This window comes from Pezoporus flaviventris, unplaced genomic scaffold (genome assembly GCF_033815535.1).
Source record: "Pezoporus flaviventris isolate CSIRO_AGI_PZ_B2104156 unplaced genomic scaffold, CSIRO_AGI_Pfla_v1 ptg000164l, whole genome shotgun sequence".
In the NCBI taxonomy this organism is placed as follows: Eukaryota; Metazoa; Chordata; class Aves; order Psittaciformes; family Psittacidae; genus Pezoporus; species Pezoporus flaviventris.
Genome location: NW_026892712.1, coordinates 1355041 through 1377057, shown reverse-complemented (window position 1 = coordinate 1377057; position 22017 = coordinate 1355041). Strand labels below are relative to the sequence as shown.

General features: G+C 44.2%; 1 protein-coding gene across 1 annotated transcript; it reads left to right on the top strand.

Moving 5' to 3' along the window:
* Window positions 1–3586: 3586 nt before the first annotated feature.
* LOC133283322 (AKT-interacting protein-like) lies at window positions 3587–20254 on the top strand. The gene is given in 6 exon segments (XM_061480006.1): window positions 3587–3646; window positions 17449–17554; window positions 17636–17736; window positions 19667–19753; window positions 19825–19925; window positions 20138–20254. Coding segments are annotated over 6 exon segments (567 nt in total). The 3' UTR covers window positions 20250–20254.
* Window positions 20255–22017: the final 1763 nt, after the last annotated feature.

Sequence of the window (22017 nt, the reverse complement as noted above, 5' to 3'; positions counted from 1 at the left end):
ATGGCATTGAGTGGGTATATCACATCCCCTACCATGCACCAGCCTCTGGGAAAATCGAACGGTACAATGGGCTGTTAAAAACTACACTGAGAGCGATGGGTGGGGGAACTTTCAAGCATTGGGATACACATTTACCAAAGGCCACCTGGTTGGTCAACACCAGAGGATCTGCCAACAGGGCCGGCCCAGCCCAGTCAGAACTTTTACATATTGTAGAGGGGGACAAAGTTCCCGTGGTGCATATGAAGAATTTGCTGGGGAAGACAGTCTGGGTTATTCCTGCTTCAGGTAAAGGCAAACCCACTCGTGGGATTGCTTTTGCTCAGGGACCTGGATATACTTGGTGGGTAATGCGGGAAGATGGGGAAGTCCGATGTATACCTCAAGGGGATTTGATTTTAGGGGAAAACAGCCAGTGAACTCAATTGTATGCTGTTGCTTGCTGTGTAATGCTTTTATAGCCCATCAACTAGATGTCTCCAGGTCACCAGCGACTGGCCCTGACTTCCCTCCAGCCATCATCCCAACAGAGAATGAACTTGGAACATCATGGACCGAATGGACTCGGCAGCATTATAGGGATTGGTCCATGCACTAAGAAAATGATTTTTTTTTCCTCTTGGTCTGTATGTATATGGATGTATATATGTGGGAGAGCGATGGTGTATTGAAAATGTGGGATCTGAGCACGACGTGAATGGTATGGAATAAGGGGTGGATAATGTCCTGGGTTCAGCAGTAGCAGTCATGTTTTTTTTCTTTGTGTTAGCTGGTGCAGTGCTGTGTTTTGACTTCTAGTTTTGAGAACAGCGTTGGTGAAGCCGATGTTTTCGGTTGTTGCTAAGTGATGTTTACCCTGACCAAGGACTCTGTGAGGCTCATGCTCTGCCAGGGAGGAGGGGAAGCTGTGAGGAAGCAGAGACGGGGCGCCTGACCCGGGCTAGCCGGGGAGGTATTCCATACCACAGCACGTCATGCCCGGGGTGGGGGGTAACTGGGAGTTACCCGGAAGGACAGGGGCTTCCGGGTGGAACTCGTTTTCTTGGCCGGTGGTATCGTATTCTCTTCCCTTGTTATTTTCCCTTATCATTGTTTTAGCTGATAGTAGCGGTGGTGATTTGTTGCTGGACTGTTCTTGTCTCAACCCGTAGGAGTTGCACTCTCTCGATCCTCCTCCCCGTTCCTCCGGGAGCGGGGAAGGGGAGAGCCCCGGTGCAGGGAGGGGGGGGGGGGGGGGGAGACGAACACGGACCTTGATTGTTGTCAGCTTGGCACCACTCACTGGGAGTGAGTGAACAAGTTACCTGACTGGGTTTAAACCACGACAGCTGACAAACAGGTTGATGTTTTTTAAATTACTATAATCAGGATTTATCTCTTTCACAGACACCTCGTTGTCGTGGGGAAAGAGCTTGCGTGCCCTCGTGAGGTTGGGAGCTATGCTGGTGGTGGCATATGCCTCCGGCAGGGTCTCCCATGCCAGACAGGTCTCAAATGAAGGGTCAGACAAAGTGTGTCCATGGGAAGGATGGGTTCACTAGCCTTCGGGCAACCATCCTAGGAGAAGGACAACTCTAACTTCAAACTTGGGCAGATGGAGCTACAAACCTGAGGATTTTGCTGTCACTGTCCAAGCTCATTAGGTCCTGTCAGATAAACCTCAGGTGTAAAGGGTGGGGCCAGTTCTGCTCATGCTGTGCCTCACCTAAAAAATCCACTGCGCAGGCCCGAAGGGTTTACCCACACTTGCAAAGCCCTGTAGCAACAGGCGAGGGATGAAACGGCAGGTGATAAGGTGCACTGGAAGCCACAGACCCAACCCTGCATGCAGGCAGTTCAGGACATTGGTCCCTCGAGATTGACCCAGGAGATGACAGTCTTGTTTGGCTACACCCTGAATGGCCAAGCAGCCTTTTTCCAATGACAGCACTGCTTGCTCCATATGGAGAGAGGCTTGAAAAGGTGGCCTAACCATAGCGCATCTCCCCCTCCACCTGGTTGTCTAACCGCAGCCAATGGTAATCTTCTGTTGCTGTCGATCAAAGACAAAGAGACAAAGGCATACACCTGCCTCCAAAGGTGTGTCCAGATTGATACTCCCATGTTGGAACATCAGAACCATGCTTGATACAGCGAACAATTGCCCACGAATTGTCACGACTTAACATCAATATTGTTGCTCTCAGTGAAGTTCGCCTTCATGAGGAAGGTAGCCTTAAAGAACATGGTGCCGGCTATACACTCTACTGGTCAGGCAAATCCAAAACTGAAAGTCATCTTTCTGGATTCGGCTTCATGATTAAAAACTCCATTGTCTCTAAACTTGAAAATTTGTCGATAGGTCATTCCGATTGTATTATCTCCTTACGCCTTTCACTACACAATAAGCAACATGTTGTTCTTTTCAGCATATATGCTCCAACTCTGAAAGATGACCCTGCAGAAAAAGACAAATTCTACTCTGACCTGTGTCGCCTCACTCAAAAGGTTCCTATAGAAGATAAGATCATATCTTGGTGACTTCAACGGCCGAGTAGGTAAGAACTTTGAAGCCTGGAAAGGAGTACTAGGCAAGCACAGTGTTGGTAGCTGCAGTGATGATAATGGACACCTCTAGCTTGAGTTTTGTGCAGAGCAGCAGCTTACCACCACCGATACTATTTTCCAGCAGAAAGACAGCCTGAAGACAACCTGGATGCATCCTTGATCTAAACATTGGCCCCTCACTGATTATGTCTTGGTGCGCCAGAGAAATGTTTACAATGCCTTTCACACCCCAGTGGTGCCTAGTGCAGAATGTCAGACCACCGCCTTGTACATTGCAAACTTAACCTCCACTTTAAGCCCAAACCTAAGAGGGGCGGCATTCCGAAGAGGAGGCTCTAAGTTAATTATCTTCAAATAGCCGCAGTGCAGGACAGCTTTCAGGCTATCCTTCAAACTAGGCTTGCAGACCATCTTATAGATTCTTCTCCTGAAGCGCTTTGGCAACATATTAAAAATAGCATCCTGCAGTCCTCCGAAGAATCCTTTGGGTTCTCCTTAAAGAAAAACAAAGACTGGTTTGATAATAGCAACCAGGAGGTCCAGGAATTGCTGACAAAGAAGAGATCTGCTCATCAAACACACCTCGCTTAGCCATTTTGCCATTTAATAAAAGCAGCCTTTCGTCTTGCATGCAGTAAACTCCAACAGAAACTTCAAGACATCCATAACAAGTGGTGGCTCAACCTAGCAGAAAAGACTCAACTATGCGCAGTTTTGGGTGGCCACAGGGTATTATATGAGTCTCTGAAAGCAGTGTATGGACCCACATACCAGGTTCAAAGCCCCTTCCTTAGTGCAGATGGCCAAACGCTTCTTACAGATAAAATCTCCATCATGAATCATTGGTCTGAACATTTTCAAACACACTTTAGTGCTATCCGTGTAGTCCAAGGCACAGGAATCCAGCACATTTTACAACATCTGGTGAAAAACGAATTGGATATAGCCCCTACCATGAGAGAGACTCTTAAGGCTATACAACAGGTGAAAACTGGCAAAGCAGCTGAAGTCGACAGAATCCCACCCAAAATCTGGAAGCATGGAGGCCAAGCTCTTCATGCTAGATTTCACGAGCTACTTGTGCGCTGTTGTGAACAAGGTAAATTACCATCAGATTTTTGTGATGCAATTGTCATCACTCTGTATAAGAAAAAGGGTGCAAAGTCAGACTGCTCAAGCTACTGAGGTATAACTCTGCTCTCCATTGCTGGAAAAATCCTTGCAAGAATACTATTGAACAGATTAGTACCCGCTATCACAGAAGAACTTCTACCTGAAAGTCAGTGTGGTTTCAGAGCTAATAGAAATACCGCAGACATGGTATTTGTTCTCAGACAACTGCAAGAGAAGTGTAGATAACAGAATAAGGGGCTCTATGTAACTTTCCTTGACCTCACCAAAGCTTTTGACACTGTGAGCAGAAAAGGCCTGTGGCTGATCTTGGAATGATTAGGTTGTCCCCCCAAGTTCCTCAAAATGATTATTCTGTTACATGAGGATCAGCATGGCCAAGTCAGATATGGTGATGCACTCTCTGAGCCCCTCTCAATAACCAATGGTGTTAAACAGGGTTGCGTTCTTGCACCAACTTTATTCACAATCATCTTCAGCATGATTCTCCAAAGGGCTACGATAGAACTCAACGAACAAAACAGCATTTATGTTCGATATCGTACCGATGGGAGCCTATTCAATCTAAGGCAACTGAAGGTCCACACTAAGACCCTAAATCACCTTGTCCATGAACTGCTTTTTGCTGATGATGCCACCCTTGTTGCCCGCACAGAAGCAGCTCTGCAGCGTTTAACATCTTGCTTTGCAGAGGCAGCTGAGCTTTTTGGGCTGGAAGTCAGCTTGAAGAAGACGGTAGTTCTCCACCAACCTGCACCACAAGAAGATTGCCATCATCCCCACATTACCATTCTTGAGTCAGAGCTTAAGTCAGTTCAGCAGTTCAGCTATCTGGGAAGCATTATTTTCTTGGATGCCACGGTCAACAAAGAGATAGATAACAGAATAGCAAAGGCATATAGAGCCTTTGGAAAACTCCATAAAAGAGTCTGGTGCAATAAACACCTGAAGAAAAGTACAAAGAATAGTGTCTATAGAGCCATTGTACTGTCTACTCTTTTATATGGGTCTGAATCTACTGCCATCACCTGCGACTCCTCGAACGCTTCCATCAGCACTGCTTCCGTACAATTCTAAACAACCACTGGACTGACTATGTGTCAAATGTTACTTCCCTCGAACAGGCAGGGGTCACTAGTATTGAGGCCACATTGATGAAATCGCAGCTGTGCTGGGCAGGGCACATCTCCAGGATGGAGGATCACTGCCTCCCTAAGATTGTGTTTTATGGTGAACTAGCCACTGACTGCTGCAAGGGAAGTGCCCCAAATAGGAGATATAAGGACTCCCTGAAACAATATCTCAGCCTTGGCCATATTGACTACCGTCAGCTGTCCACCTTGGCCTCCAATCAGGAGACTTGGAAACACACCATACATAATGCTGTTGTCTCCTTTGAGAATACACACAGAATTAGTCTCGAAGAGAAAGGACAATGTCGAAAGAATTGTGCCTTGCTTATACCACCCAAAGAGAACTTTCGCTGTGCTTTTTGCAGCCGGATTTGCCTATCCCACATTGGCCTTTTTAGTCATCAGTGTGCTTGTAGTAAGCGTGGGTAAAGCCTTTTCCAAATCTTTGTTCGCGAAGTCAAACCATCATAATCAGGATTTTTAAGGATAGCAAGTTTACCTTACCTATGAACATAATTCTCATCCCCATTGCCAGCAGTACTTTTTCCTTAGCAGAATTCTTGTCTACACCCAACAGCTAGTGTGTCCAATCCCTTTCAAAGCTATTAAGCTATTAAAATGGCTAGACATTTAACTCTACTGAAGCTGTAGATTCTTTTAGCTATTTTCTTGTTAGTGTTTAGACTCATCCTCACTGTTCTACCCTCACAAGATTCCCTGAAACTGATGTTTTGGCACAATATCAGACAGAAAGTGGAGGTCTGAGTTAGCTTCTTCCTCTCTTCTGTTTGAATAATAAACTGGTTTCTCTAGTTGCTACAAGGTAGGGCTGTCTCCAGCTTGTAACTAAAGGTGACAGGTACTCTCTAGCAGATGGGCTGTCTTGTAATCTTTCTTTTTATTCACAGCAACTCTGTCCCTTCTGTTCAGAGTATTTACTCTTAGTAGTATGTAAACAGTTAGGTATGCCTTAGACAGTTCAAAGACATGTTATGTGGATGAATTAGTTGTTACAGGATGCCTGTCTGCCTTCATTCAAATGCTTCTTTTAAATATTCCCATTGCTGAATTTCTGCCCAATTAACTGAGCCCAGTCCTGAGCAAACTGAACAGAGGAAAACTTCCCTGAATTCAGGAAAAGTGTTCAGGAAGCAGGAAGCTGAGAATCAGTCTGAAGATGCCACAATTTCTCCATTGTAAAATGCTGCATTCCAAATATTTAGGAAACTTGCAAAATGTTTACACTACCTTACCAAAATATAAAACATGAAATTTAACTCCTTTCATAAACTTTGTGTTTCTCAGTGCTACACATGAGTTGGAATGAATTCAGATTTTTTTAAAATATAAAAATTGCACAGAAAAAAATCCTTATATGTGTGTATTCTACAGCAACTAGGGCAACACCGACAAACAGGACAGCTTCTGCAAAATACTGGTCTCACAACACACACACTAATATTTCATAATGGCTTTTTTTTTTGTTGCCTGTCTGTTGAGGAAGTACTGCTTATTTGTCTTTACTCCCAGCTAACACTTTTGGGCCAAGTTATCTATTTGATGCAATCACATACAGACTGCATTTGATTGCTGATATTTCAGCAAATGTAGCTGGGTTTTGTATTTTAATACTACAATGTTCAACTCATCTCCTTTGAGGAAAATTAATTCCCTGAGGAATTAAGTTTTCCTTCACATAAACATAAACTCTCAGATATTTATGAAATATTCTAACTTTTTTTATTTTTCTTAATGCAAGTGAAAATTACAAAACTGCCCAAACACTTTTGGTGCAAACCCCCATTAACCTTCCTGGGGATTCTATATTTAATTTATCATCCTTCTTTTATTAAACAGAATAAACTCGGTTTTCAAAAATATGCATGCAAATTCATTTTAAAAACTATTGTGCAGTTCTTCAAAGAGATATCTTCGATAATGTCCTGGGTTCAGCAGTAGCAGTCATGTTTTTCCTTTGTGTTAACTGGTGCAGTGCTGTGTTTTGACTTCTAGCTTGAGAACAGTGTTGGTGAAGCCGATGTTTTCGGTTGTTGCTAAGTGATGTTTACCCTGACCAAGGACTCTGTGAGGCTCATGCTCTGCCAGGGAGGAGGGGAAGCTGTGAGGAAGCAGAGACGGGGCGCCTGACCCGGGCTAGCCAGGGAGGTATTCCATACCACAGCACGTCATGCCCGTGGTGTGGGGGTAACCGGGAGTTACCCGGAAGGACAGGGGCTTCCGGGTGGAACTCGCTTTCTTGGCCGGTGGTATCGTATTCTCTTCCCTTGTTATTTTCCTTTATCATTGTTTTAGCTGATAGTAGAGGTGGTGATTTGTTGCTGGACTGTTCTTGTCTCAACCCATAGGAGTTGCACTCTCTCGATCCTCCTCCCCGTTCCTCTGGGAGCGGGGAAGGGGAGAGCCCCGGTGCGGGGGGGGGGGAGAAGACGGACACGGACCTCGATTGTTGTCAGCTCGGCACCACTCACTGGGAGTGAGTGAACAAGTTACCTGACTGGGTTTAAACCACGACAGTTCTTTTTGGCGCCCAACGTGGGGCACGAGGGGTTGAAATAAGAACAGATCTGACTGGATTGATAGTCACTCGTCACAATGCTGATTTATTGGCTCTCAAGGTTTTTCCTCTTGATCTCACAGTTTCAGTATATCATATCTTACGTCCATCCGGTATTGGCTGTATTAGTGTTTTTCAAGTGTGGGGCTTGGGCTAAGGTTTTTGTCCCATTGTACTTTATGGCAATGACTTGTAATACAATAGAATCATTGATCATGAAACTGATCTGGCTTATGTTCCCAGTGTGGTCACCACCTTTATACTTTGGGAGGTATATGATGGAGGTGCTTAGCAATTACACATCTTTTTTCTCCTTCTCAGGTGCTCAACCTGTGAAGGAGACATCCTTTTACCCTCCCAGTCATCCCCCCAAACCATTTACATTTGAGAGTTTTGAATTTTTTGAATGGCCTTTTAATGCTGTTGAGACTTGTTTGCTGATGGTGATGGGAATCACCATGCTAACACGCATACAGAGTGTGTTTTCCCACTACTGATTTCAAGAGCTAAGCAGATTCAGGTTTGGGTCTTGTCTGGGGTCAAACGACGATGTAGGAGGACCGAGAGATTTTCCCTGAGGCTGGACAGCCATGAGTGGCAGGGTGTGTGGGATAGTATGGGCAAGTATCTAGGTCAGTGGGCCCCTCCAGTATTTTGGAATTTCACTACCGAACAACTGCAAAATCCAGAAGAATTAGTAAAACACTTAAATGAGGTGTGTGGTCATTCATGGACAAATCACGGCAACGTGCTGGGGCTTGGCCTATGCTTACAGGGCCTTGTTCAACACTATCCAGCACCTTCAAAAGGAAAAGAATATCGGCGGATTTGAGGGCAAAGCGACAGTCGCTACTCAAACTTTGGCTGCAATGAACTGCGCAGCTACCCCAGTGGCAAGTACAGCAGCTGCTCAAACTTCAACTGCAACAGACAGCGCGGTTACCCCAGCTCCAGGCACGGTAGCTTCACCACCCCCAGCAACAAGTACAGTTGCTACTCAAACCACAGTGATAATCACTGCAGCCAAACCAGAGGACCAATTCGTACCAATATCAGTTGCCCCTGTACGCAAGAGAACAAGCAAAAAGGAGGCAAAAAGGGTGAAGCGAGATGAAGAACCAATGAATTCACCACCCGGTCCAGAATCTGATCAGGAGTCATCATCACATGACGAAGAAGAAGAAGAAGAGGTAACTTCTCGACCTCGGACCTCAACCGAGCTGCGGAATATGCAAAAAGATTTTACCCGTCAACCAGGGGAGCACATCATCACCTGGTTACTCCGATGCTGGGACAATGGGGCCGATGGTCACGAACTAGAAGGTACAGAAGCCAAGCAGGTGGGATCACTTGCTAGAGAAGGGGGAATTGACAAAGCAATTGCAAGAGAGAAAAAGTCCCTCAGCCTTTGGAGGAGGCTCTTGGCAGCTGTGAAAGAAAGGTTTCCGTACAAGGACGATGTTACGAGTCGTTCGGCCAAGTGGACTACTATAGACAAAGTCATCCAGTCTCTGAGGGAATCGGCCATCGTAGAGATGATCTATCACATCAAGCCGAATAACGGGGATACACCTATAGATCCAGATGAAGTTGAATGTACACGACCCATGTGGCGAAAACTTACACGGAATGCACCGTCATCATACGCCCATTCATTGGCAACAGTGACCTGGAATGACATAGTACCACTAACAGTGGATGAAATGGTTCATAAACTCCAAGAGTTCGAAGACAATCTCACTCCTTCCATCATCTCAGCTGTGAAAAAAACTGTCCCAGGACCTCGAACAATTGAGGGACGATGTATCTGATTTATCCAGCTCCTCACGTGTACCAACACACGTCTCAGCTATTAACAAAAGACGTCCTATTATTCAAGAGAGGAGATACAGAAGGTATACGCCACGGGGTACCCTATGGTTTTACCTGCTGGATCACGGAGAAGACATGACAAAGTGGGATGGAAAACCTACTTCAGCTTTGGAGGAACGGGTGAGTGAACTGAAGAGGGGAGCAAGGGCCAAGACTGATCGTCCCATGAGAGCTACGGCTTCAGTCTCTGGTGAGCAGTTTCCCAGATGGAGTGGAAGAGCTGATTTTACTCCAGCTCCTGTGATAATGAAGAATAATCCCTTTCAACACGACTTAAGTGTCCAAAGCTGTGACGACCATTAGAGGGGCCCTGCCTCCAGCCAGGTGGAGGTAGGGGACAATCGGATTTACTGGACTGTGTGGATCAGATGGCCTGGCACATCAGTCCCACAGAAGTATAAGGCTCTAGTAGATAGCGGTGCACAGTGTACCCTGATGCCATCAAGCTGTCAAGGGGTGGAACCCATCTATATTTCTGGAGTAACAGGAGGATCCCAAGAGTTGACTGTGCTGGAGGCTGAAATCAGCCTGACTGGGAGGGAGTGGCAAAAGCACCCTATTGTGACTGGTCCAGAGGCTCCATGCATCCTCGGCATAGACTACCTCAAGAGAGGGTACTTCAAAGACCCAAAAGGGTACCGGTGGGCTTTTGGTATTGCTGCTTTGGAGACTGAGGAAATTGAGCAGCTGTCCACCTTGCCTGGTCTCTCAGAAGATCCCTCTGCTGTGGGGTTGCTGAAAGTTGAAGAACAACAAGTGCCAATTGCGACCGCAACAGTGCACCGGCGGCAATATCGCACCAACCGAGACTCCCTGATTCCCATCCATCAGCTGATCCGTAGACTGGAGAGTCAGGGGGTGATCAGCAGGACCCGCTCACCCTTCAATAGCCCCATATGGCCAGTGCGAAAGTCTAATGGAGAATGGAGACTAACAGTAGACTATCTTGGCCTGAATGAAGTCACACCACCATTGAGTGCTGCCGTACCGGACATGCTAGAACTTCAGTATGAACTAGAGTCAAAGGCAGCCAAGTGGTATGCCACGATTGATATTGCCAATGCATTTTTCTCCATTCCTTTGGCAGCAGAGTGCAGGCCACAGTTTGCTTTTACTTGGAGGGGTGTCCAGTTCACTTGGAACCGACTGCCCCAGGGGTGGAAACACAGCCCTACCATTTGCCATGGACTGATCCAGACTGCACTGGAACAGGGGCAAGCTCCAGAACACCTGCAATACATTGATGACATTATTGTGTGGGGCGATACAGCGGAAGAAGTCTTTGAGAAAGGGAGGAAAATAATCCAACTCCTGCTGAAAGCCGGTTTTGCCATAAAACGGAGTAAGGTCAAGGGACCTGCACAGGAGATTCAATTTTTGGGAATAAAATGGCAAGATGGACGTAGACAGATCCCCACAGATGTGATCAACAAGATAACAGCAATGTCTCCACCAACTAATAAGAAAGAAACGCAAGCTTTCTTGGGTGCAGTGGGGTTCTGGAGAATGCACATCCCAAATTACAGTTCGATTGTAAGCCCTCTCTATCATGTGACCCGGAAGAAGAATGATTTTAAATGGGGCCCTGAGCAGCAACAAGCCTTTGAGCAAATTAAACGTGAGATAGTTCGTGCAGTAGCCCTTGGACCAGTCCGGACCGGGCCAGATGTAAAAAATGTGCTGTACACTGCAGCTGGGGAGAACGGTCCTACCTGGAGCCTCTGGCAGAAAGCTCCAGGGGAGACTCGAGGTCGACCCCTCGGCTTTTGGAGTCGGGGATACAAAGGATCTGAGGCCAGCTATACCCCAACTGAGAAAGAGATACTGGCAGCGTATGAAGGGGTTCGAGCTGCTTCGGAAGTGATTGGCACTGAAGCACAGCTCCTCCTGGCACCCCGGCTGCCCGTGCTGGGCTGGATGTTCAAAGGCAGGGTCTCCTTCTACACATCATGCAACTGATGCTACATGGAGTAAATGGGCTGCACTAATTACACAACGAACTCGAATAGGAAATCCCAGTCGTCCAGGCATTCTAGAAGTCATCATGGACTGGCCAGAGGGCAAAGATTTCGGAATGTCACCAGAGGAGGAGGTGGTGCGTGCTGAAGAGGCCCCACCATATAATAAACTGTCAGAAAGTGAAAAGCAGTATGCCTTGTTTACTGATGGCTCTTGCCGTATTGTGGGAAAGCATCGGAGATGGAAGGCAGCTGTATGGAGTCCTGGACGACAAGTTGCAGAAACTGCTGAAGGAGAGGGTGAATCAAGTCAATTTGCCGAGGTGAAAGCCATCCAGCTGGCCCTGGACATTGCTGAACGAGAAAGGTGGCCAGTACTTTATCTCTATCCTGACTCATGGATGGTGGCAAATGCCCTGTGGGGGTGGTTGAAGCAATTGAAGCAGAGCAACTGGCAACGCAGAGGTAAACCCATCTGGGCTGCTGCACTGTGGAAAGATATTGCTGCCCGGATGCAGAACCTGGTGGTGAAGGTGCGTCATGTAGATGCCCATGTACCCAAGAGTCGGGCCACTGAGGAACACCAGAACAACCAACAAGTGGATAAAGTGGCTAAGATTGAAGTGGCTCAGATGGACTTAGATTGGCAACATAAAGGTGAATTATTTTTGGCCCGGTGGGCCCATGACACTTCAGGCCATCAGGGCAGAGATGCAACATATAGATGGGCCCGTGACCGAGGGGTGGACTTAACAATGGACACTATTGCCCAGGTTATTCATGAGTGTGAAACATGTGCTGCAATTAAACAAGCCAAGCGGTTAAAGCCTCTTTGGTATGGAGGACGATGGTTGAAGTATAAATATGGGGAGGCCTGGCAGATTGACTATATCACACTGCCACCAACCCGCCAAGGCAAGCGCCATGTGCTTACCATGGTGGAAGCAACCACCGGGTGGCTGGAAACATACGCTGTGCCCCATGCCACTGCCCGGAACACTATCCTGGGCCTTGAGAAACAGATTTTGTGGCGACACGGCACCCCAGAAAGAATTGAGTCAGACAATGGGACTCATTTCCGGAATAACCTTATAGATATTTGGGCCAAAGAGCATGGCATTGAGTGGGTATATCACATCCCCTACCATGCACCAGACTCTGGGAAAATTGAACGGTACAATGGGCTGTTAAAAACTACACTGAGAGCAATGGGTGGGGGAACTTTCAAGCATTGGGATACACATTTACCAAAGGCCACCTGGTTGGTCAACACCAGAGGATCTGCCAACAGGGCTGGCCCAGCCCAGTCAGAACTTTTACATATTGTAGAGGGGGACAAAGTTCCCGTGGTGCATATGAAGAATTTGCTGGGGAAGACAGTCTGGGTTATTCCTGCTTCAGGTAAAGGCAAACCCACTCGTGGGATTGCTTTTGCTCAGGGACCTGGATATACTTGGTGGGTAATGTGGGAAGATGGGGAAGTCCGATGTATACCTCAAGGGGATTTGATTTTAGGGGAAAACAGCCAGTGAACTCAATTGTATGCTGTTGCCTGCTGTGTAATGCTTTTATAGCCCATCAACTAGATGTCTCCAGGTCACCAGCGACTGGCCCTGACTTTCCTCCAGCCATCATCCCAACAGAGAATGAACTTGGAACATCATGGACCGAATGGACTCGGCAGCATTATAGGGATTGGTCCATGCACTAAGAAAATGATTTTTTTTTCCTCTTGGTCTGTATGTATATGGATGTATATATGTGGGAGAGCGATGGTGTATTGAAAATGTGGGATCTGAGCACGACGTGAATGGTATGGAATAAGGGGTGGATAATGTCCTGGGTTCAGCAGTAGCAGTCATGTTTTTTCCTTTGTGTTAACTGGTGCAGTGCTGTGTTTTGACTTCTAGTTTGAGAACAGTGTTGGTGAAGCCGATGTTGTCGGTTGTTGCTAAGTGATGTTTACCCTGACCAAGGACTTTGTGAGGCTCATGCTCTGCCAGGGAGGAGGGGAAGCTGTGAGGAAGCAGAGACGGGGCGCCTGACCCGGGCTAGCCGGGGAGGTATTCCATACCACAGCACGTCATGCCCGGGGTGGGGGGTAACTGGGAGTTACCCGGAAGGACAGGGGCTTCCGGGTGGAACTCGTTTTCTTGGCCGGTGGTATCGTATTCTCTTCCCTTGTTATTTTCCCTTATCATTGTTTTAGCTGATATTAGCGGTGGTGATTTGTTGCTGGACTGTTCTTGTCTCAACCCGTAGGAGTTGCACTCTCTCGATCCTCCTCCCCGTTCCTCCGGGAGCGGGGAAGGGGAGAGCCCCGGTGCAGGGGGGGGGGGGGGGAGACGGACACGGACCTTGATTGTTGTCAGCTCGGCACCACTCACTGGGAGTGAGTGAACAAGTTACCTGACTGGGTTTAAACCACGACAATTAGTGATAATTTTCTTTTTAAGTATATTAGAGGGATGATGAAGCACTCCATGAGCTTGACTGTTCTCTTGTCCTGTGTATCTTAGTGCTGGTGAATGTCAGCATAAGGCTGTGCTTTCCTGATCTGGTGTTACAGGACCTGAGCAATGCAGCACTATGTAGAAGTTCAAAGTCCTTTCCAAGGAACAGCATTAAAAATAATGTTTCTCCACAAGTTTGTCTCTTTTTCTTCCTTTTTTTATTTTATACTTTTATTGCTGTTGTATTAGAAGAAAAACACTAGAGGTAAATATACCTCTAAAAAGACCATGGGAGGAAAGCTGCTTAGGAGAGTTGCTGTTACTTTCTCTTCTTGTAGTAGCAGGAATTAGTAGAGCACATAACAGACTGAGCAGCACGCTGTTAGTTGAGGCACTGTGAATGATGATTGCTTAAGGAGGCAGGATGGTGATTTTGAATGTATTTATTAGCATTTTGTAAAATAAGTGTATCAGGTTCTGTTTGGAAGCTGATGGATTCAGTAGTTATAGCACTGTAAGATGCCCTACTGGTAGGAACCTCATAGTAGATGCTGTAGCCCTGTCTAAGATTGAATGGCTTTTCTACGCAGAAATGCCACTTAACCCATATCAAGACTTGGCTCTCCCTGTCTGCTGCAGACCTTCACCATAGCAAAAAGTAGGATAAGCAATCTAACTTAAATGTGCAGTTACTTGTCTATATCTTAATTTTTTTGATTGTTTGGGGTTTTTGGTTGGTTGTTTTTTTGGGTGGGTTTTGGTGTGTTTTTTTTTGTTGTTGTTTTGTTTGGTATTTTTTTTTTTTTGTGATTAATGTGGGATAGTAAATTGGGTAATGAAGGCACAAGAGAGCATAATCAGTTGCAGGTAAATTTCCTGTACTGATATCATTCGCTTCCATGTAGCATAGTTGGAAGGAGTGAGTGTAAAAATAAACTCTAAAACACTTGGAAAAGCTTTTTAAGTGACTTTCCTCTGGGAAGCTGGTGCTCTGAGGTTATTAGTTCTCCATCATAAATAGTATTTTAACAGGTGAATGAGACAGGAGACAATTTAACGATAAGTTTAGGATAACACCAATGCAGGACTTTTTACTGGCAAACAGCTAGATAAAAGATCTGTGTGCAGGCAAATCTCTGAAAGTTATTGGGTAGTTGAACTAGAGCTACATTAATGCTTTATTTGGAGATAGAAACGGCTCTTAATAGCCTGTAAATAAGCATCTCTATGATGAAAAGTTGCTTAATAATGCTGGAAGAAGTGTATTTTCTGCAAGGTGGAGTCAGTAACTGAATTCCATCTAGCACCAGTTATAAAGCTTCTAGATCAGTTCCCTGTTTCCCTGGTATTAGGCTGGGCTGATTTTTTTTACATACGTACTTCATTCTTAGTCCTGCTTAAACTCCTGTATCTCATATCTCTGGTTCTGGAATAATACAAAACCCAGCAACCCAGGTTGGTTACACCGTAGGCAAAACATAGAGAGCATATGCAGCAACAAGCTGGTCCACAGCAAAAGGAATAGGGTGCTTTCAGAGGGATTGAAAGGATATTCAGGATCTTTAACTCCTCCAGAATCTACTCCCACTGTAAATAGCCTGGTGGGGGAGCAGAGGGTGTGAGGAAATACCTTCTCCATAGGTTGACACCCCAAGGAAAGGAAAAAGAAAGATGTGTAATTGCAAAAAAAACACCGTTATATGTTTCCGAAAGTATAGAGAAGATGACCACACTGGGAACGCATTCCAGAGCAGTTTCATGATCAGTGAGTCTTTACCATAAAGTACAGTGAAACAAGGTCCCCCAGCCGATAAACGGCTAAAACAGCAAATACCAACTCTAAGTAAGGTACAACATGCTGAAACTCCGAGATCAAGAGCAACAACTTTGAGAGCCAATAAATCAGCATTGTGATGAGTGACTTTTAATCCAAAACAATGAATGCTTATCACAAATATGATTAGATGCACTCCAGTCAGATCTGCTGTTATCTCAACCCTTCGAGCCCCATGTTGGGCGCCACAAAGAACTGTCATGGTTTAAGCCCAGCTGGTAACTCAGAACCATGCAGTCGCTTGCTCACTCCCCCATCCCCTTCTTCCTCCCCCCGCTCCCGAAGGGTTGGGGAGGAGAATCGAAAGAATGTAACTCCCATGGGTTGAGATAAGAGCAGTCTAGTAACTAAGGTATCATACAAAACCACTACTGCTACCACCAATATTAATAATAAGGGAAATAACAAGGGAAGAGAATACAACCATTCACCACCTGCTAAACGATACCCAGCCCAACCCTAGCAGCGATCTAGCCCTTCTGGGTAACTCCCCCCAGTTTATATACTGGGCATGATGTGCTGTGATATGGAATACCCCTTTGGCTAGTTTGGGTCAGGTGTCCTGTCTCTGCTTCCTCCCGGCTTCCCCTCCTCCCTGGCAGAGCATGAGACTCAGAAAGTCCTTGGTTGGAGTAAACATTACTTGGCAACAAATAAAAACATCGGTGTTATCAGCATTGTTTCCAGGCTGCAAGTCAAAACCACAGCACTGCAGCAGCTACTAAGACTGAGAAAAATGACTGCTACTGCTGAACCCAGGACAGTCTCAGTTCTTGCATTTTACCATTACATTGAATTTGAGAACTCTCCAAACATTAATATCTTCTTTTTTTTTTTTTTTCAGGCAACTGACCCTTACTACTTAATTCAAAAAAAGATGTTTTTCTTCTGCAGCATGCAAAAATATATTGGTAGCATAATGTAAACTCCTCTAATTTAATAATTTCATTAATAGGGAAATAAAAGTTAATATTATGGAAATGGTAAACAGGGAGCCATGTTAGTATTTTGCTTTAAAATTGTTTGTGCAAGCATGCAGAGTTCGATTTAATGCATCTATATGTCAAGTAACTGGAAAACCTATGAAGTAACTTTGGTTTATCATTTATAGTGTTTAGTAAAATCTGCATATAATACAACTACAGCTGGGTAAACTTACTAACCACCTCTTGTGCTCATTTATTTTAAAAATAGTGAAAATAGCACATTTTGCCCCAGCAATACTGTTGTTTATCAAACAGGCTTTCTTAAAAGGCAAAAGGAGAGGTAGCAAATCATTTTGTAATGCACTGGTTATTGATGACTGGATTATCATGAGAAGAAGTGAAATAGAAAATAAGTGCAAGTTTGGGAAAATTACTTAGTCCATCCTGCTGATAAGATGCCTGGAGTCACTCAATCCAGATCTCTAATATACCTGCTTCTTGACTCTCCCTTTTATCCTCTGTTACGTTTTGTCAGTTGTCAGTGTAATTTGTGTTTGACCTGCAAAGTAGTCTTATCTAAACCTGAAAAACTACTTGTTTAAAATTGAAGTTAAAGTTTGGTCATGTTTCAGAATTAACTACAATTGACTGCAAATCTGCATTCAAAATTATTTTACTGAGTTTCTTTTTTTTTTTTATTTACTTTGAAACTGGGGAGTCAGTATGAAAGTGGAAATTTCAGTAGACATGCATTAAATTCTCTCCCTAGTAGATGCATTTATTTCTATTTCTTTACTTTCACTTTTATCAGGAGAATCAATGTTTCCTGTTGGTAACTCTTTAAGTAGAGGGGTAGGAAAAGTGAGATGGGAAGAATATGCTTTCCTAGTTTTCTGCCACCTCATCCTGTGAGCAATCTGCCCTTGGGAATTGAGTGTACATTTGTGGAAGAAGTCTCCTATGTTAAGCTATTGGTGGTACACTCTGGGTTTACTGTTGTCAGCTTGCTGTGGATTTAGTGTAGTTGTGGAGCTGTTCTAAATGCTGATTCTAATTGCAGTACCTTGGTTGTAAAGCAGAAATTGCCAGGTGTCTATGTGCAGCCATCTTACCAATCAGCATTAAGTAAGTTTAAACTCAACTTTAAAATTTTTATTTATATGTATTTTTAAATTCTTTCACTCAAGCAAACTTTCTCATTTGCAGTGTGGTTTGGTGTAATATTCATAAGACATGGGCCCTACCAGGATGGTGTGTTTAAATTTACTATCTAAATTCCTGATAATTACCCAGATGGAGACTGTCCGGTAAGTGGTTGTGTGTGTCTTGAGTTTTTTCTTGTTTCCTAGTGTTTTAAGGATGACTTCTTGTTAAAGCTAGTGGACCAGTTAGTGTCTCATTTCCTTGTGATGCGCGGATTGACTCCACAACTCGTTAAAGTTATAAAGTAGGTATGCTTTTTATTCAGCGCTGAGACGCACGGGGATAATTCCTCAAAGTCATGCGTGCCTCAGTGTTGTTTCCCTCTACATTTATTCTCTAAAGTTATATATATTCATAAGGTTGCACAACACGCCTATACATATTCATGTCCTATCCCCGCTTCGTATTATAATGAGCCAGAAGGTCCTCTGCACCTGTGCAGTGCCCCCTCTGGTCATGGGCAGGGGTCTCAAGATGAAGTAAATGACTCTTCCTCCTGTGGGTAGGGGTCTCAAGATGAAGTAAATGAGTCTTCCTCTTCTTGCACTTTTCACCTTTTAATCTTCATGTATGGCCTTAGGGTTTGGTCGGTATCCCAGCCATAAACCATCTGCTTCTCCCCCTTATCAGTAGATTCAGGCATCTGCTTTTCTTTATCAATAGAACCAAGTGTCTGCTTTTCCTTATCAATAGGACCAGGTGTCTTTGTTTTGCTTAGCAGGCATTTACAACAGACAATACTTTTGTTTAAGCAAGCAAATTCCTCTAACCCCCCTGTACAACCCCCTTGTACAACCCCCCTGTACATTGGTCAACTCTCTGCATCACTTGAACTTTTTTTTTTTTTCAGTTGGTTGGGCTCATTTGCAGTATCTTGTACATATTTCCTAACATCTGTGGAGGAATCATGTTACTCTGATTACTGAGCCTGGTGTAGAGTGAACTTCCTGAGGTTAGGTACATTAGAGTATTAAGTAATCAACTGGTTCTTTACCTCAGCTCTTGAGCTGCTAATTTCTCAGCAAGGAAGTTAAGGTTGAAACACTGAATGAAGTATCCAAATTCTGAGTAGCAATACAGTGGAACATAAAATCCAGGCACCTCTGCTGTGCTTGCTGTAGTACTGCAGGATTTCTTGCCTGTCTTGCTTCTAAATTACATTAAAACAAAGAACTAAAAGAACTTGAGGAGAGCATTGGTGAAACAAAGAAAGGAGGAGATGGACAGCATGGTGTTACCTTCCATCTCTGCTTTCTCTTTTTCTCTATGAGTAAAAGTATCCAAGTTCCTACATCAATTAAAAATAAAAATGAAAAAATCTTGTGGCAGTCTGACTCTCCAGAGCAGAGCAGCTGGCCCTTTTGGCCAGATTTCTTTAAGAGGAAGATTAGGGGTGCATAGGTGCTGTAGCTGAGAACAAGTGGCTATGTTGGGAAGCTGTCTGCTTGGTGTCAAGTTCTGTGTAAAGCTATCATCTTTAATATATTGGACAGAAGTAGTAGGAAACAGTATCTTTCAAAGATTAGACTTCAGTGTGTCTCATACAGCCATCATTCTTTTGCTAGCATAGGGCTTTCAAACCTTCCTGCCGAAACTAAGTTCTTTTGGAGGAATGCACAAACACTGGAGGAAACTAGCTGTACAGAACTGAAGACACTGTGGTGTTACTGCACAGCTTGCTTAAAAATGCATAGGATGGCAAAAGTATTGATTGTAGCTCAAGTATGTGAAAAGCTTTCAGTCAAATAGCTAAACCAGGGAAACTCCTTTGATCTGATCTTCTATTATTACCTGTGTTGGTACTGCATGTGCAGTTAGCTGGATTAGTTTTCTGATTTGGTGATAAGTATGTGAGAGAGGACCAGACCCTCCATGGGTGTGTTGGATTACAGTTTCACAGCTGATATAAATCACTTCAGGTTGCTTTATTTTAAAATTAATTAGTATTTGGAAGCAACATCTGACTGACTTTCACTTGGTGGTTTTAGCATTAGGATTAAAGCTGTCACAATGAATTTCTTTTTTCCAATGCAGTGCTTGGTTTTTGATCTGCCTGTCTTCCATCTGCTAGTAGATCCTTTATCTGGTGAACTGAATGTGAAAAGAGCATTTGCGAAATGGAGTTTAGTGGTTACATTGATTTATGATTTGAAAAACGTTTGTTCCTTTCTTCATTGTGTTTTGTTCTTTCTAGGCGAAATCATAATCGCATATGGCAAGTATTAATGTATGCTCGCAGAGTCTTCTACAAGATTGATACAACTACTCCTCTGAACCCTGAGGCTGCAGTGCTGTAAGTATCTTCTATGTGTATAGACATGGTCTCTTAGGAGTTTTTTGCATAGACTTGCAGAAACAAGAGGATTGTAAAACTGTTTACCAGTTCACAGTCTTTATGTCCAGAGTTGGTTGCACTAGGAACTAAAGTTGAGGCTTTGCCAAGTCTTCTAGAGCAAACCTGTGCTGCCTTGCAACTACTTAACATTACTTACTGCCCCCTTGCAGGTATGAAAAAGATATTCAGCTATTCAAAAGTAAAGTGGTGGACAGTGTCAAGCTATGCAGCAGTCATTTATTTAATCAGGCCAAAATAGAGGATCCTTATGCAATCATGTAAGTACCATGAGCAAATTCACCATGTCCTAATGTTTTGAGAACAGTTTTTGAGATGGTTGTTGGTTTGAACCCTTTCTCTTCCAAGTTGATTAACCAGTGTTTTTTTTTACTTAAAGTATTGCTATAAATGTATTCCTACCCACATTTCTTTCTGGTTAGTATTGAATGAATCTTAAATATAATCAGACACTTGTTTTTACTGTTTTCACTAAGCAACCAAGATTTAAAAACATCTCCCCCCCCAAAACAAAACAAAACAAAAACCAAACCCAAACCACAAGTACCCCATCTTGCTAAAAAGATACCCATGGAATAAATACAGCTTTTGGGCTTTCTTGAACTCCATTTGCATGACTGTAGCTTTGGTCATACTTTTAAATACTTTAAAGTTTGACTGTATGGAGGATGGGGCAGTCAGCTCCATGGTGAATGAGTAGTATTTGATGCAGTGATGTGCGGATTGACTCCACAACTCGTTAAAGTTGTAAAGTAGGTATGCTTTTTATTCAGCGCTGAGACACACGGGGATAATTCCTCAAAGTCATGCGTGCCTCAGTGTTGTTTCCCTCTACATTTATTCTCTAAAGTTATATATATTCATAAGGTTGCACAACACGCCTATATCCATGTCCTATCCCCGCTTCGTATTATAATGAGCCAGAAGGTCCTCTGCACCTGTGCAGTGCCCCCTCTGGTCATGGGCAGGGGTCTCAAGATGAAGTAACTGAGTCTTCCTCCTGTGGGTAGGTGTCTTCAAGATGAAGTAAATGAGTCTTCCTCTTCTTGCACTTTTCACCTTTCAGTCTTCACATATGGCCTTAGGGTTTGGTCGGTATCCCAGCCATAAACCATCTGCTTCTCCCCCTTATCAGTAGATTCAGGCATCTGCATTTCCTTATCAATAGCTGCTTATCAATAGGACCAAGTGTCTGCTTTTCCTTATCAATAGGACTAGGTGCCTTTGTTCTGCTTAGCAGGCATTCACAACAGGCAATACTTTTGTTTAAGCAAGCAAATTCCTCTAACCCCCTTGTACAACCCCCCTGTACATTGGTCAACTCTCTGCATCAGCAGCACCTGTTGAATTGCTAGTCCTGTTGAATTGCTTTGGGACTTTCTTCTCATTCCAAACTTTTTGAAGCAGCACAAGCAGAGTACCTTGCTCACATCTCTAACACTACTGATTTCTAATATGACATCAGGGAACTGAAGGGTGCTTAGAGTGGCTTCTATCACAAAGCACTTGTACTGATATGGCAAGAATGTGTTGGTTCAAATAGATTTCACCTGAGCAACACCTTTGGTTTTGGGGGAGGGGAGTGTTTGGTGGTTTAGACTTGTTTGGGTTTTTTTCTTTGTTTTTGGGGGGTTTTGTTTGTTTTGGGGGTTTGGGGGGGGTGTTGTTGTTTGTTTGGTTTTGTTTTGTTTAGTTATTTCTTTGTGCTTGATGAGCCAGAACACAGTAATTCTGAGTCTGCACTGAGTGGCATGACAGGTCAATCAGATTGTCAATCCTAGGGACTCTGAAATGGTAGCTGATATGTTTGCTGGGCTGGCAAGGAAATGCTCTCAATGTTTTAGTTGCTGACTTGGGCTCCTTGCATTAGAACTGTAGGGTGGTTTGCTGCTTCTTTTATAATTAAAAGAAGTAATAATCTTTATTTTCATCAGTCCAAATGATGCAGAGGGTTGACCAATGTACAGGGGGGGTGTACAGGGGGGTTATACAAGGGGGTTAGAGGAATTTGCTTGCTTAAACAAAAGTATTG